This window comes from Leuresthes tenuis, unplaced genomic scaffold, assembly GCF_036924035.1.
Source record: "Leuresthes tenuis unplaced genomic scaffold, fLeuTen1.0.hap1 SCAF_18, whole genome shotgun sequence".
NCBI lineage: Eukaryota > Metazoa > Chordata > Actinopteri > Atheriniformes > Atherinopsidae > Leuresthes > Leuresthes tenuis.
Window position 1 is genome coordinate 12,148,638 of NW_027325372.1, and position 12,061 is coordinate 12,160,698.

The following is a 12,061-nucleotide window of genomic DNA, read 5'->3' on the forward strand; positions in this document are numbered from 1 at the left end:
CTTAGTCTGTTTTCATTCTTTATTGTATCTAACTTGCACTTCTCAGATTGGAAGGTTATTTTGAGTCACTGCAGCTGGTAGTAAATCAGACTCACATGACAAGCTGCATTTCAGATGCACTGGAGAAACAGGTTTTAAAGAGTTTGTAGGCGGAAACTAAACTTCTGCTTTTGAGAGTGCAGTTAAAAACTGTCTGAACCTTCTTTCAGGGACATTCCAAACCGATCGTTCTGCATCAAGGTGAGAGCATGGCCTGTCTTCGTGTTTGTGGCAACAACATTGCCTCGTTGAAATTCCTGTGTAGAGATCAGACTCTTGTTAAACTCGATGATTCGATTAAAATATTTCATAAGAAGGCTGCGCAGAGATTACAGTGAAACATGTTTAAACTTCCCTTTTTGAGCTGGAGAAATATTTGAAGAAGTTTCTTAATCTTTTTTTAATATCAGTAGTGAAGTTTAATGCTGGTAACTTTGTGTTTTTGTACTCGGACTTGTACTTCACCACTATTCACCACTAATGTAGGTGACTTGTGAATACTTTTCAGTTCAGTGGTGATAATAGCAACATGAGGAAGTCGACCCTATGCGCCTACGCAAAGATTCATTCTTGTTTTAACGCTGTGAGTGTGTTTTGTTGAGGAAACTGAGGCCTTGTGCTAATAATTTCTGCGTGAATTTGGATGGTTTGCAGAGTAGCTGTGATGTGCAAAACGCAGAAAGCATTAGAGCAGACACAAAAAAACCAAAACACATCAGCCGCACAGAAAATACGATCATACCGATTGAACCGGGACCTTTCTGAAAATACAAAAAACTTCACAATAGCATCAACCCTTCGTCAGGAAGTCAAATGTTTTTGGAGTTTGGGTTTTTTCATGTTGTGTGACGTATTGTTTTCTGAAATGTTTGTGTGTTTTTGCACAAATAATTTCATAATGGATTTAAAATGTCAAAAAAATCATTTACAATATAACATTTTTGTGTGTTGTGTTCTCTAAACCATGTTTGTGCATTTTCTGAAATATCGGCGTGTCCTGGGGGATGCTGCGTTTTCTAAAATGTTTCCGTAATTTTGTGAAAAGGGGGAGTTTACTGAGATATTGTGTGTTGTCTTTTTCTTTTTCTTTCTTGTTGTCTTATTACTTTTGTCCTCATATTTTTCAGAAACTGTTTCTGAAACTGTTTTGACCAGATCTTTCTCAGATATTTTTTAATCACTTTTAGTATTTCATTATAGGCTAATAAAAAGCTTCTAAAAGCGGGGCCCCGTGCAGAATTAAATTAAAATCAGAATCCCATGATTTGCAAATCTCATAAAAAACAACTTGTCAAATGTCAGAAGAGAGACATTTGATAATTTCATGAAAAATATCAGCTCATCATGAATTCATGGGAGCAAAATGTGTCAAAAAATATTGGGACAGGTCTGTGTTTACCACTGTGTAGCGTCCCTGCTTTTAACAACAGTCTGTAAACATCTGGGAACAGAGGACACCAGCTGCTGGACCTTTGCTAGAGTAATGTCCCATTCTTATCTGATATGGGATTTTATCTGTTCAACAGTCCTGGGTCTCCTTTGTTGTGTTTTCTGTCTTATGTTGCATCTAATGTCTTCAGTTAGTTATCAGTTAGTAAAAGCCTGGACTGCACGTAGGTCAGTCCAGCACCCAGCTCTCTTCCACTACAGAGCCATGCTGTTGTAATAAATGCAGTATGTGGTTTATCATTGTCTTGCTGACGTTTGCAAGGTCTTCCCTGAAAAAGAATAACCTGTGTGGGAGCATATGTTGCTCTGAAACTTCTGTGTCCCAGCTTTTGTGCAGTTGGATTGCTTTTTTTTACATCAGAATTTAGCTTTAATCCTGAAATAACACAATATTCTCATCTGTTTGCAAATAAAGTTCAAGGCAACGTGTTTCATTAAATTGCCATAACTTCATGATTGTGATCTTAGAGCCCGCTAAACCCATTCTTACTTTATGTGGTCTATATACCGCATCAAAATTCTTCAAAAATCCTAATGAGTGTATATATGTGTCTTGTATGTCCATCCTATTGACCATAACTCAAAGGTGTTCAGTTTAGTATCACAAAAGACATGCTCTCTTCTGTAAGCTCATTTTTTATCTTCGCAGGATGCACTTTTTGTGTGTGGTGCTGCTTTTGCCTTCTGTGGTCCTCAGCTATTCTTCGCCGGCTGCAAACAAACGATGGGAGGAGTGGAAAATCAAACATAGCAAATTTTATGAAAATCAGGTATGACTCTTAAGAAACCATCTCTACTTGTTGTGACATCTAAACGTTGAGTCCAGATCAGCATCTCCTTGTCTTTGTCTCAGACTGAGTTGAGCCTCAGAAGAGCGATATGGGAGAAGAACCAGTTCTTTGTGCTGAAACACAACCAGGAGGCCTCTGCAGGAAGATACAGTTTCACACTGGGACTGAACCACCTGGCTGACATGGTAGAATTTTTTTTTTTCCAGCATCAGTTTGTGTTTTCTTCTGAGAAAAAGAGGATGTTGAAACTTCCCAGTCAACGCAAACATGCATCACATCGTGTTCTCATTCATTTTACTGTAATTGCTGTGGTAGGAGGAGCCGGTTTTGTTTTGGTCTTGGTATCACAGGCCAATTTTGTCAGAATTCAGTTACTGCCAGTGGAGAATTGTCCAAAAAAGATGCCTTTATGTAATTTGCTGCTTAACAGTGCAGCCCAGTCTCACCAGAAACTGAATTAGGTATGTTTATCATCATGAACAAAACAAAGTTATTTCACAATCCATGATTGAAAGTTGTGAGATGGCAACGTATCTATTGGCTCACGTTTTGTATAGAGTGAAGTCCGATCAGGAACCGTGACCCATAAATATTAAAATGTGTAACCTATGACACTGCATCCTGCGCTAAACCTAACCAGGTATTTGAACTAATTTTATCTTTTACCGTCACAGACGCTGCAAAGGAAGATAAGCAAGGAAATTAAAGACATGATACAATTTTTTTTTATACCATGGACTGTTATAGCTGCTATAGTTTCAGCCATGGGAGCATTTCTCCAGCGTCAGTGATGTCAGAGATGACAAAGTGTAAGCACAGTAGGAGAGCAGCACACAGTGTTAATGCTGGGAGCAAACCCACAAATCCTGCTCGGTGGTTGCTTTGAAGGAGCTCTAGTCAGCGCAACATGTCTTGTTTACAAGAGATTGGACCATAGATTTTATAAAAGAAAATTAAGCTCTGTGGGCGGCACTACTTCTTCCACCAATGTTGGACTGTGGGGAGGAAGAACTACAATATCCGTCTCTAAAGAATCCTTGTTTGTTTTTCATGACAGAAATTTAATAACCAAAAGTCACAAATTCCTGCCATATAAGATACTGTGCATTCTGTACAGCACAGCACCAGTGTAATTAACACTGGACATCTCAGTCCTGAGGTCTGAGGCATATGTGGGACCTCTGGTGGATACAAACTGCATAACAAACATTTTAATGCCAAATGAAAATTCCCATTCATCGATCTTTTGCGTGAGCAAGACCAACATCACTGACCAAAACTGTTAATCTGCATTTAAACCTGCACCCAGTGGGCTTACTTTAACCCCCCAACCTATAGATCAGCTCTAATCTCCCCTCATGCAATCTGATTAATTTAATCCAGCCTGGACTGGGCCAGCTCAGACAATCAGGACTCTTATATTACACAACTCTTATATGGTCAGCAGTACATCTGGGAAGGCTAATAAAGCTACAAGCTATTGTAAATATTTGCAGGAATTACTACTATCATGGAAGATCTGTTAAATAGAGAAAGATATTCAGCTGTGGTGCAAGCCAGCCAACTGTATTGTTGTGGGCCTCTGTGGTTTAGTTCTGATGACTTGTGAGTCAGTCAGTTAACTCTATTCATGTTGCATATATTGACAATTTCCTCAATAAGTCTTCTGTTAATTTTTGTTAATTACATTTCATGATTTCCATTTTGGTTTTTACTACAGCTGAAAGTGTCATGGTTAAGCCCGATTTACCATAAAGCTCTATAGCATTTTTTTGGTGTTTTACTTCTTTTTTTTTTTAACAAAAGTGACTGTTCAGTGTAAGAATTGTGCCAAAAAAGCACAACATGCAAGTGCAGTGATACAAAAAAATATAAAGAGAGAGTGTGCTTTTCTTGTTCAAGCACAATTAAGAGTGGAAATGAATGTTTTGAAGTAAATATAAGCTGGGGAAGAAGGGCATTTTCTAAAGGTATTACATCAAGGAGGGTTCCTATTTTGATGATGAAGCCCGGATGGGAGTGACGATTTGACTCTGCAGGAATCTGGCAGAAATGTCTGGGACACACACAAGCTTTTGGGCCGCTCTCAGAGGACTTTGTATTACAGAGGCATCGGAAAGACACGCACTTGTTCAGGAACAGGCCCAATGCAGAATACAACTCTTTTTTGAAGAGGATAGAGGTTGTACAAATGTGAGAGATGCAGCAGACACCAGGACAGAAAACAAGACACAAAAACATGATAAATCAACTTCACTTCCAAATGTACTGGCTGGGCTGAAAGTCAGAAAAAGACTGAAGCAAAAATGCACAAAACAGGCAAGAAGTAAAGCTAGTAGGTAAAAAAATAAATTGCCACAAACCACAAAACCACAAAAAAAAAATAAAGACACATGGAGTTAAAAGATAAAGAAGAAGAAATTTTAAAAAGATTTTGCAGAGGTTTTATGTTCAATGAAACTACAGCAAGAGTCAGATCATACTGATAAGACAAGCAAAGGTGAAAAAGAGCAGCAGGCAAATAAGGAACACTGAGTGGTACTGGAGTAGAAAAACAAATGAAGCTGATGCTGGAGTGACATTAAAGATCTTCTTTCTAAAAGCAGAGGTGGACTTCTGATAAGAATAAGAGGAAGTTATGATTAATTGTATAAACGTGTGCTGGTGTCACTGAGGAAGAGGATGTGCAAGATAAAAACAGCAAGAGTACAGCCAAAATATACAGCTGGTTGCTGGAAATTAGTGAAAAGATATATAGTATATATAGAATATATAATGACATATAGTAGTGAGGAAGTCAGACAAGCACATAGATTGGTACTTTACTGTCCCCCATGGTTTATTTTAAGCTAGATGCAATTCTGCTGCACAGATCAGAAAAATATCACATTTTAAATGCTATCGTCTTCCTGTTAATACATTCTTTTATCTGTTTTGTTAATTATAGTTACAACACACTGACATCCACTGGATTGTGTCTTTACGCCGCTGTTTGTACATATACAGAAAAAGTCCTGAGGCTTATCACTAATCTTGAAAGAGCCCTCATGTGCATTTCATAAGTGCTTTTTCTTTTGTGTTAAGACAGCCGAGGAAGTCAATGAGAAGCTTAACGGCTTGAGGCTGGAGGACCCTCTTGATTTCATAAATGGGACTTTTAAGGACATAAATAATTTATCCATACCCCAGAGTGTGGACTGGAGGAAGAAAGGCCTTGTCAGCTCTGTCAAAAACCAGGTAAGAAACAAGCTACTCCAAGGAAATGAGAGCAGTCCAACAAAAGAGCCACAGTCAACGTGTTTTTGTGTTTTTTAAGGGATTTTGTGGCTCGTGCTGGGCCTTCAGCTCTTTGGGAGCTCTTGAGGGCCAGATGAAGAAGCGAACAGGCGTCCTCGTTTCGTTGAGTCCACAGAACCTGGTGGACTGCAGCACCATAGTTGGAAACCTTGGCTGCAGAGGGGGTTACATCACTAAATCCTACAGCTACATCATCCGAAATGGGGGCGTTGACTCTGAGAGCTTTTACCCCTATGAACACCAGGTCAGCTTCAGAATACATGAAGGGTCCGTTAGCATTGTGCATGCAAATGTACCACTTGCAAGGCTCTCCTTCTTTTCCTTTCTTTTTTGTCCCGAAACTGGTATTAAAGTCTGTACTGTGGTGTAACACAATGAGAGAATCGAGGATCTGCTCAAATAGTCTCTCCAGCTGAGGAGGGTTCCTAACTGAATTAAATTATTCTGAATAACCTGAGCTGCATCCAAGAGCTTCATAGCTTTCTTTATTATCTTAATAAGCATAGGAAACACAGGACCATCCCTTACTAAAATAAAACAAAACAGATCATTTCCTCCCAAAACTACTCAGCTTTCATAGCGACACTCGATTAACTTCATGCAGTGGTGCTAACAGTGATTTGTGTGGATGTATATGAGGACAGGACAGTGAGACTGAGTGTCCTGTGACAACACTATTTCAATTTTGTGCCTTTTTCTTCGATTTTAAATGACAAACCTTGATAATAAAGCCCTATTTTATATTATGTCACATCTTATCATACTAATGAATTGTCTCTGTGTCGAGACAGGCATCAGATGAAGTATCTAAAGCACTTCTGCAGAATATTTATTGAACATTTATAGTTTAAATGATGCAGATCCACATCACAGCTTAGAGTGAGAGTGATTTGGTATTCACCCCAGTGCGGTCATCTGTTTTCAAAGTGCTTAAGAATTTTTACGTCCACCTCTCCTTAACTCCATCACGTTGTCCCTTGAGGTCAAGGTAATGAGCCTGTGGGAAAAGACTAAAAGAGGGAATTTCTTCTCAACAGTTTTCGACTACTTGAAAAGGAATAAATTTGGTTACTGGGTCGTATTACTGAGCCTGAACACTTCTTCATAGAAAAAAAGAACAACAGACAATGAAATACATTATTGTCTCACAACTTTAGCGACTTGATTGTGTGGACAAATTAGATTACATGTGTTCTTAAGAAAGGGTTGAATGTGCAGGATATTTGTGTAATGTTGGATCTTTTAAAACATATTCCAACAAAATTCCCATAATCGATCCTTTAAATCTAATTTCTGTTCTTAGAATGGGAAATGTCGCTATTCTGCCAAAGGAAAGGCAGGTTACTGCTCCAACTTCCACGTCCTCCCACGTGGAGATGAGCGGGCTCTGCAGGCTGCAGTGGCGTCAGTGGGACCAATCGCTGTGGCTGTGAATGCCATGCTGCCATCTTTCCATATGTACAGAGGAGGTGAGGACACTGACAGAGACAGAACATTTTGCACTGGCAGCTTTAACCTCACATTTTGTTGTCGTTGTTCATTTTTCAAATGAGTATCATAAATTGTTTCGGGTGAATTTGATAAATATCATGACATATACTGTACAGGTTGTCACATTTTATATGTTTCATATTTTGGTCTCATTTCAATAGAAAGATTCTTGAAATGAGCCGATACTACAAATCAGCATTTCCCTTTCTTAAAGCAATGCTAGAGAAGTTTGAGAACCTTTTTTCCTTTCTTCTTTTTTAAGTATGTAAACTTTTGTCTGGGTCTGAGCACCTGGGAATGAAATACCTCAGCTCACAGCTTTGGTTTCCTGCCCTGCACCTCATTGTTTTGCCTTAAAGACTCATAATACCTTTGTGGGCTTTTGATGGCATCTTTAACAAGTTCATGTGTGTGGCTGTGCAGTTGCAGGGCTCACACGGAGATTAGTTTTTATGACAGTGGTGTTGCATCCTGAGGGGAGCCGGAGAGCAAAATATTTTTGTGAAATTCTTTATTGTGAAATTCTTTATTGTGAAATTCGTTACTTTAAAAAACCATGGGGCTCTTCCACATTGTATGACTTGCAACTGTATTTTTTTAACAAATATTTTCTTGTCAAGTTTGACATTTCTGTTTATTTTATGACATTTAAAAAAAAATCATTGCCTAGAAAACATTTAAGGTCTGCTTATGACCTCTTCTCACTTTTGTAAAGCATTTTGTCAAGAGGTTTTCAGCAGCGAATATCAACCGTTGTTGTATTTACCAGATTATTCCACTTCCTCAGCTGCTGTCACTGAACACATGCATCTTGCAGGTTTGTACAATGAGCCCAGCTGCAACCCCAAGTTTGTAAATCACGCCGTCCTGGTTGTGGGCTATGGCACAGACGCTGGACAAGACTACTGGCTTGTGAAAAACAGGTAAATTGGTTTTCTCTTGATTAGAAAGTGAAGAGTTTACCCATAAAAGTCGTCTGACAACGATATCAAACTTGAGTGTTTCTGTGGTTTCAGTTGGGGATCTCAGTGGGGCGAAGAAGGCTTCATTCGGATCGCCAGGAACAGGAGAAATATCTGTGGCATTGCAACACTTGGAGTTTACCCTACACTGTGAAGTCTACCTGAATTTATTTATGGTTATTTAATCTAATATAAGCGACATGAAGTTTGTTCATAAACTGCAAAAGCTGCCCTGAGAACGAAAAACTACATAGAAAAACACTTTAGTACAGAAGTTACAAAATCATTCTTCCTGCTTTGGTCGCATTCCTCACTGATGTTTTCAGTTTTTGAAATGAATATGTTAGTTTTTTCAAATTCTGTATGCTATGCATTTATTTAAATACTTTTATTAAAACATTGGCTTTGCTCCCTGTTTGTTAAACTTAATAAATCTAATAAAAATGGAAGACAAAACAAAGATATGAAATGTCTCCTACATGCTCTTATTTGATTTGAAGTCACTTGTGTGACCCTGCTGTCAAGGATAAAATTGAATTAGCACTAATTCAATTAGAGGCAGAAGTAGGGGGACTTATTCTCACAACAGAACCACATTCATAAGAAGAGGTTGTTTATTTCCTCTTTTTTTCCTCAAGGAAAAAAACTTGACATTTTAAGATTAAAGTGAAATAACTAAGATTAAAATAAAACAGCAAAGGGCTACCATATGTCAACCGGTGAGGTTTTACTTTAAATTTGGAGGAAATTCTTTCTCTTTTGGCACATAAACAAAGTGTGGTAAGTAAGGGATTGTGCTTATAATTGCGACTGTTCTGAAGGAGAAACCACATAAACTTGGAAGACTTGGCTGCATTCCTGTAATCTGAAATAACTGGTAATGGACAGATGCCAGAGTATAGGTGTGTGCTGTTAATTGACAAACTTGATTTAATAGACCGGAGGAGCTTAATCTCTCATCTTTTACTTAATTTTTTGAATATCATTTTAACGTTATGCTCAGAATTGCCACTTTATTCTTGAAAGAGGACATTTTTGAAAAAAAAATGACCAAAACGCTCCTTCACATTTTTTGGCATTGTTATTATTTGCAGATTATCTACAGAGATGATAATATCATCTTATCTCAACATTAAGTGAACAGTAGTGAACATCTGTTGTCATGGCAGCCTTATTCACAACTAAAACAGATAAATATTCAGGCTGTTCAGGCAGAACTTTACTGTCTCTTTGCAGGTTCACTATTACTGCAGTCATTACCTCACCCACAGCAGGAAAATACTTCCAGTGAAAAGACCCTTTAAAGAAAACTCTGGACCCCAGCTGCTCAGCACAAAAGGACAAATCAAAGGACTGACACACACATAATGTCAAGGTGGTGAATATACCAGAGCACTTTAAAGTTAAAGAGCCTTTTTTTCCCCACATCAGAAGTTGAAACAGGAAAGAACAAAAACAAAAAAGTAAAGAGAATAAATATTGGACTCACATTCCCCTCGGCACAGAATCACGACTCTACAGCTTGTTTCCGCTGCCACCATGTGGTAAAAAAAAGACTGTTAACGCAGATTTAATTATTTCCAGGTGTGCAATGAGCTGCTGATAAATACAAGGTGGTTGAGACTTCTTTTTTACATTTTCTTTCAAGAGGTTCAGGTGGGTCACGTTGTCATCCCTTGTTAATGTGGGACTCTCATGAGTCTAGTGTATGGCATCAATTGCTTTGTCAAATAATAATACTGTTTAACTTTGTATAGATTGGCATTCATTCATATATCCATTTCTGTTAAAGATTGTGTTAACTGCCAAATCAGACTGGATAACAGTCCTCAAGTCAGTCAACTTTGCTTTTCTCTTCTAACACTGGTTGAATGACAACTTCTTCTTTTCCAGGCCTCAAAATGTTTCCAAGCCTATTTTTCACGGTCTTGTGTGGATTTGTAGCAGCTGTTCCCAGTTTGCATATGGATCATCACTGGGAGCTGTGGAAGAAGATGCATAACAAAGAGTATGCTCATCAGGTAATGGCTGAGGTCTTTAATCCTGCCCAAGTAATCACTTTAAGAGGCTTGTACTACCTCGGCACTCGGATGGGTTGACCAATCTCTGTGAACTCACTTCTTCAGTCGACAAAGTTTAAGTGTTTCAAGGACTTGAATCGGGAATAGTGACAAGCTTTTTCACAATTTTTTATTTTTTTTTTTTAGTCCAAAAAGAAAACTTGATCCTTTCAGTTTCTGCCTGTAACTCTTGATCCTAAAGATCTCTTTATTTCACAAATGATGGGAAAGCATTTAATTACATTCTGTGTTTTAGATTGAGGAGTTGGGTCGCAGACGGATATGGGAGGAAAACTTGGAAATTATTAATCTCCATAACCTGGAAACTTCCCTGGGCTTGCACACATTTGAGTTGGCAATGAATCACTTGGGAGATCTGGTGAGTATTTTGAGAGATGAATACATGAGGATATATTGCTCAGTGACCAAACAAGTACTGTGATCTCTGTGCTTGCAGACTATTGAAGAGATCACCAATACGCTCACAGGCACTATTGTACCATCTGAAATGGAAAGGATTCTTTATGACTTGCTTAAAGTTAACAGCTCTCTGCCAGCTAGGCTAGACTGGAGGGATAAAGGTCTGGTCACTTCGGTCAAAACACAAGTGAGGTCATCCTTCATGCAAGAACACCTGAGATCCGGGCAATTCTTTTTGCGTAGTCTCTAAAACCATTTTATCTTCTAGGGTTCTTGTGGCTCTTGTTGGGCGTTTAGTGCAGTTGGAGCCCTGGAGGGGCAACTAAAGAAGTCCACAGGCATCCTGATGTCCCTCAGTCCACAGAATCTGGTGGATTGCTCCCTAAAATATGGCAACTCTGGCTGCAGGGGAGGCTTCATGGCAAACGCCTTCCAGTATGTCATGCAAAACCATGGCCTTGACTCTGATGCCGCTTACCCCTATATTGGAAAGGTTGGTCAACGTCTCAATTAGCATGGTATAAGGCTCATACTTAAACCTGTCAAAGCATTCATTAACTCCCCTGCACAACACTTTCAGCGTGATAAATGCAAGTACAACTCACAATATCGAGCAGCAAACTGCACAGGGTACGGCTTCTTACCAAAGGGAGATGAATTTGCATTGAAGGTGGGCTTGGCTAGCATCGGCCCCATCTCTGTTGCAATTGATGCTTCAAGGCTAAAGTTTCTGTTCTACCGTCACGGTAAGGAGAAATGGTTTCATACCTCTTAAAATTATACAGAATTTCAAAGTTGTTATGAAGAGCTGTATGGTTTGGGTTTTTTATTTTTTCTAAATTAATAAATACTGTCTTGTGTGGCCCAACAGGTGTGTACCAGGACCATTCATGCACCCACCATGTGAACCATGGAGTGCTGCTTGTAGGATATGGTACTGAGAATGGAGAAGACTACTGGCTGGTCAAAAACAGGTTTGAATGAATAAGTTTCTAAATTTTATAAATCTTTTTGTATTGGCAGAACTTCAGTGACTCTAAATATCCCTACTTTGTAGTTGGGGTGACCACTTCGGTGACAAAGGATATATAAAAATGGCTCGGAACAAACACAACCAGTGTGGCATCGCACACTACGCTTGTTTTCCAATTATGTGACCACTTTGGTTTGGCTTTACAATTTCATGAATAAAGATGGTTGGCAATCTTGGCTTTGGATTTCCTCTCCTTTCTCCCCTGAAATGACACCAGGGAATAGAACTTCCTTACTTTAGTGATAGCAGTAAATGGAGAATCTTCAAGTCTCACTTCAATATCTTTTCAAAAGATGGTTAAATTCTGAACAAATCAGCAAATGAGACATTGATCTGAATCAGGTGTGTTGGAGCAGGAACTGGACTTGGCCATCCCTGCTATAAGCAGTATCTACAAGTAATTGAAACAAAGTAGTGCTAACTGATGCCACTACCATATTCCGTTTTACGTCAGTCCAGAAGTAGTCTGTGTTAAATCATGTAAAGATGCTACATGTCTGCAATCACCATGGCACAGAG

General features: G+C 38.9%; 2 protein-coding genes across 3 annotated transcripts; both read left to right on the forward strand.

Moving 5' to 3' along the window:
- The first annotated feature begins 121 nt into the window (after window positions 1–121).
- LOC140274821 (cathepsin S-like) lies at window positions 122–8,489 on the forward strand. The gene is made up of 8 exons (XM_072370184.1): window positions 122–240; window positions 2,138–2,258; window positions 2,342–2,464; window positions 5,364–5,516; window positions 5,596–5,820; window positions 6,880–7,045; window positions 7,885–7,990; window positions 8,084–8,489. The coding sequence occupies exons 2-8, from the start codon at window positions 2,139–2,141 to the stop codon at window positions 8,181–8,183; spliced, it is 993 nt and encodes a 330-aa protein (XP_072226285.1). The 5' UTR covers window positions 122–240; window position 2,138; the 3' UTR covers window positions 8,184–8,489.
- A 1,441-nt stretch (window positions 8,490–9,930) lies between these two features.
- On the forward strand, window positions 9,931–11,674 carry LOC140274822 (cathepsin S-like). Of its 2 annotated transcripts, XM_072370185.1 has the most exons (7): window positions 9,931–10,050; window positions 10,346–10,468; window positions 10,547–10,696; window positions 10,778–11,002; window positions 11,090–11,255; window positions 11,381–11,483; window positions 11,567–11,674. In XM_072370185.1, the coding sequence occupies exons 1-7, from the start codon at window positions 9,931–9,933 to the stop codon at window positions 11,664–11,666; spliced, it is 987 nt and encodes a 328-aa protein (XP_072226286.1). In that variant the 3' UTR covers window positions 11,667–11,674. The 2 variants fall into 2 exon arrangements, with proteins under 2 accessions (XP_072226286.1, XP_072226287.1); XM_072370186.1 differs by lacking the exon at window positions 10,547–10,696.
- Window positions 11,675–12,061: the final 387 nt, after the last annotated feature.

Bases quoted from the DNA above. Each gene is read 5' to 3' on its own strand.
- LOC140274821 (XM_072370184.1), top strand. From the start codon at position 2,139: ATGCACTTTTTGTGTGTGGTGCTGCTTTTGCCTTCTGTGGTCCTCAGC. The intron at 7,046-7,884 runs GTGAGGACACTG...TGCATCTTGCAG, and splicing joins TTTCCATATGTACAGAGGAG to GTTTGTACAATGAGCCCAGC. The intron at 7,991-8,083 runs GTAAATTGGTTT...CTGTGGTTTCAG, and splicing joins TACTGGCTTGTGAAAAACAG to TTGGGGATCTCAGTGGGGCG.
- LOC140274822 (XM_072370185.1), top strand. From the start codon at position 9,931: ATGTTTCCAAGCCTATTTTTCACGGTCTTGTGTGGATTTGTAGCAGCT. The intron at 10,469-10,546 runs GTGAGTATTTTG...CTGTGCTTGCAG, and splicing joins TGAATCACTTGGGAGATCTG to ACTATTGAAGAGATCACCAA. The intron at 11,484-11,566 runs GTTTGAATGAAT...CCTACTTTGTAG, and splicing joins TACTGGCTGGTCAAAAACAG to TTGGGGTGACCACTTCGGTG.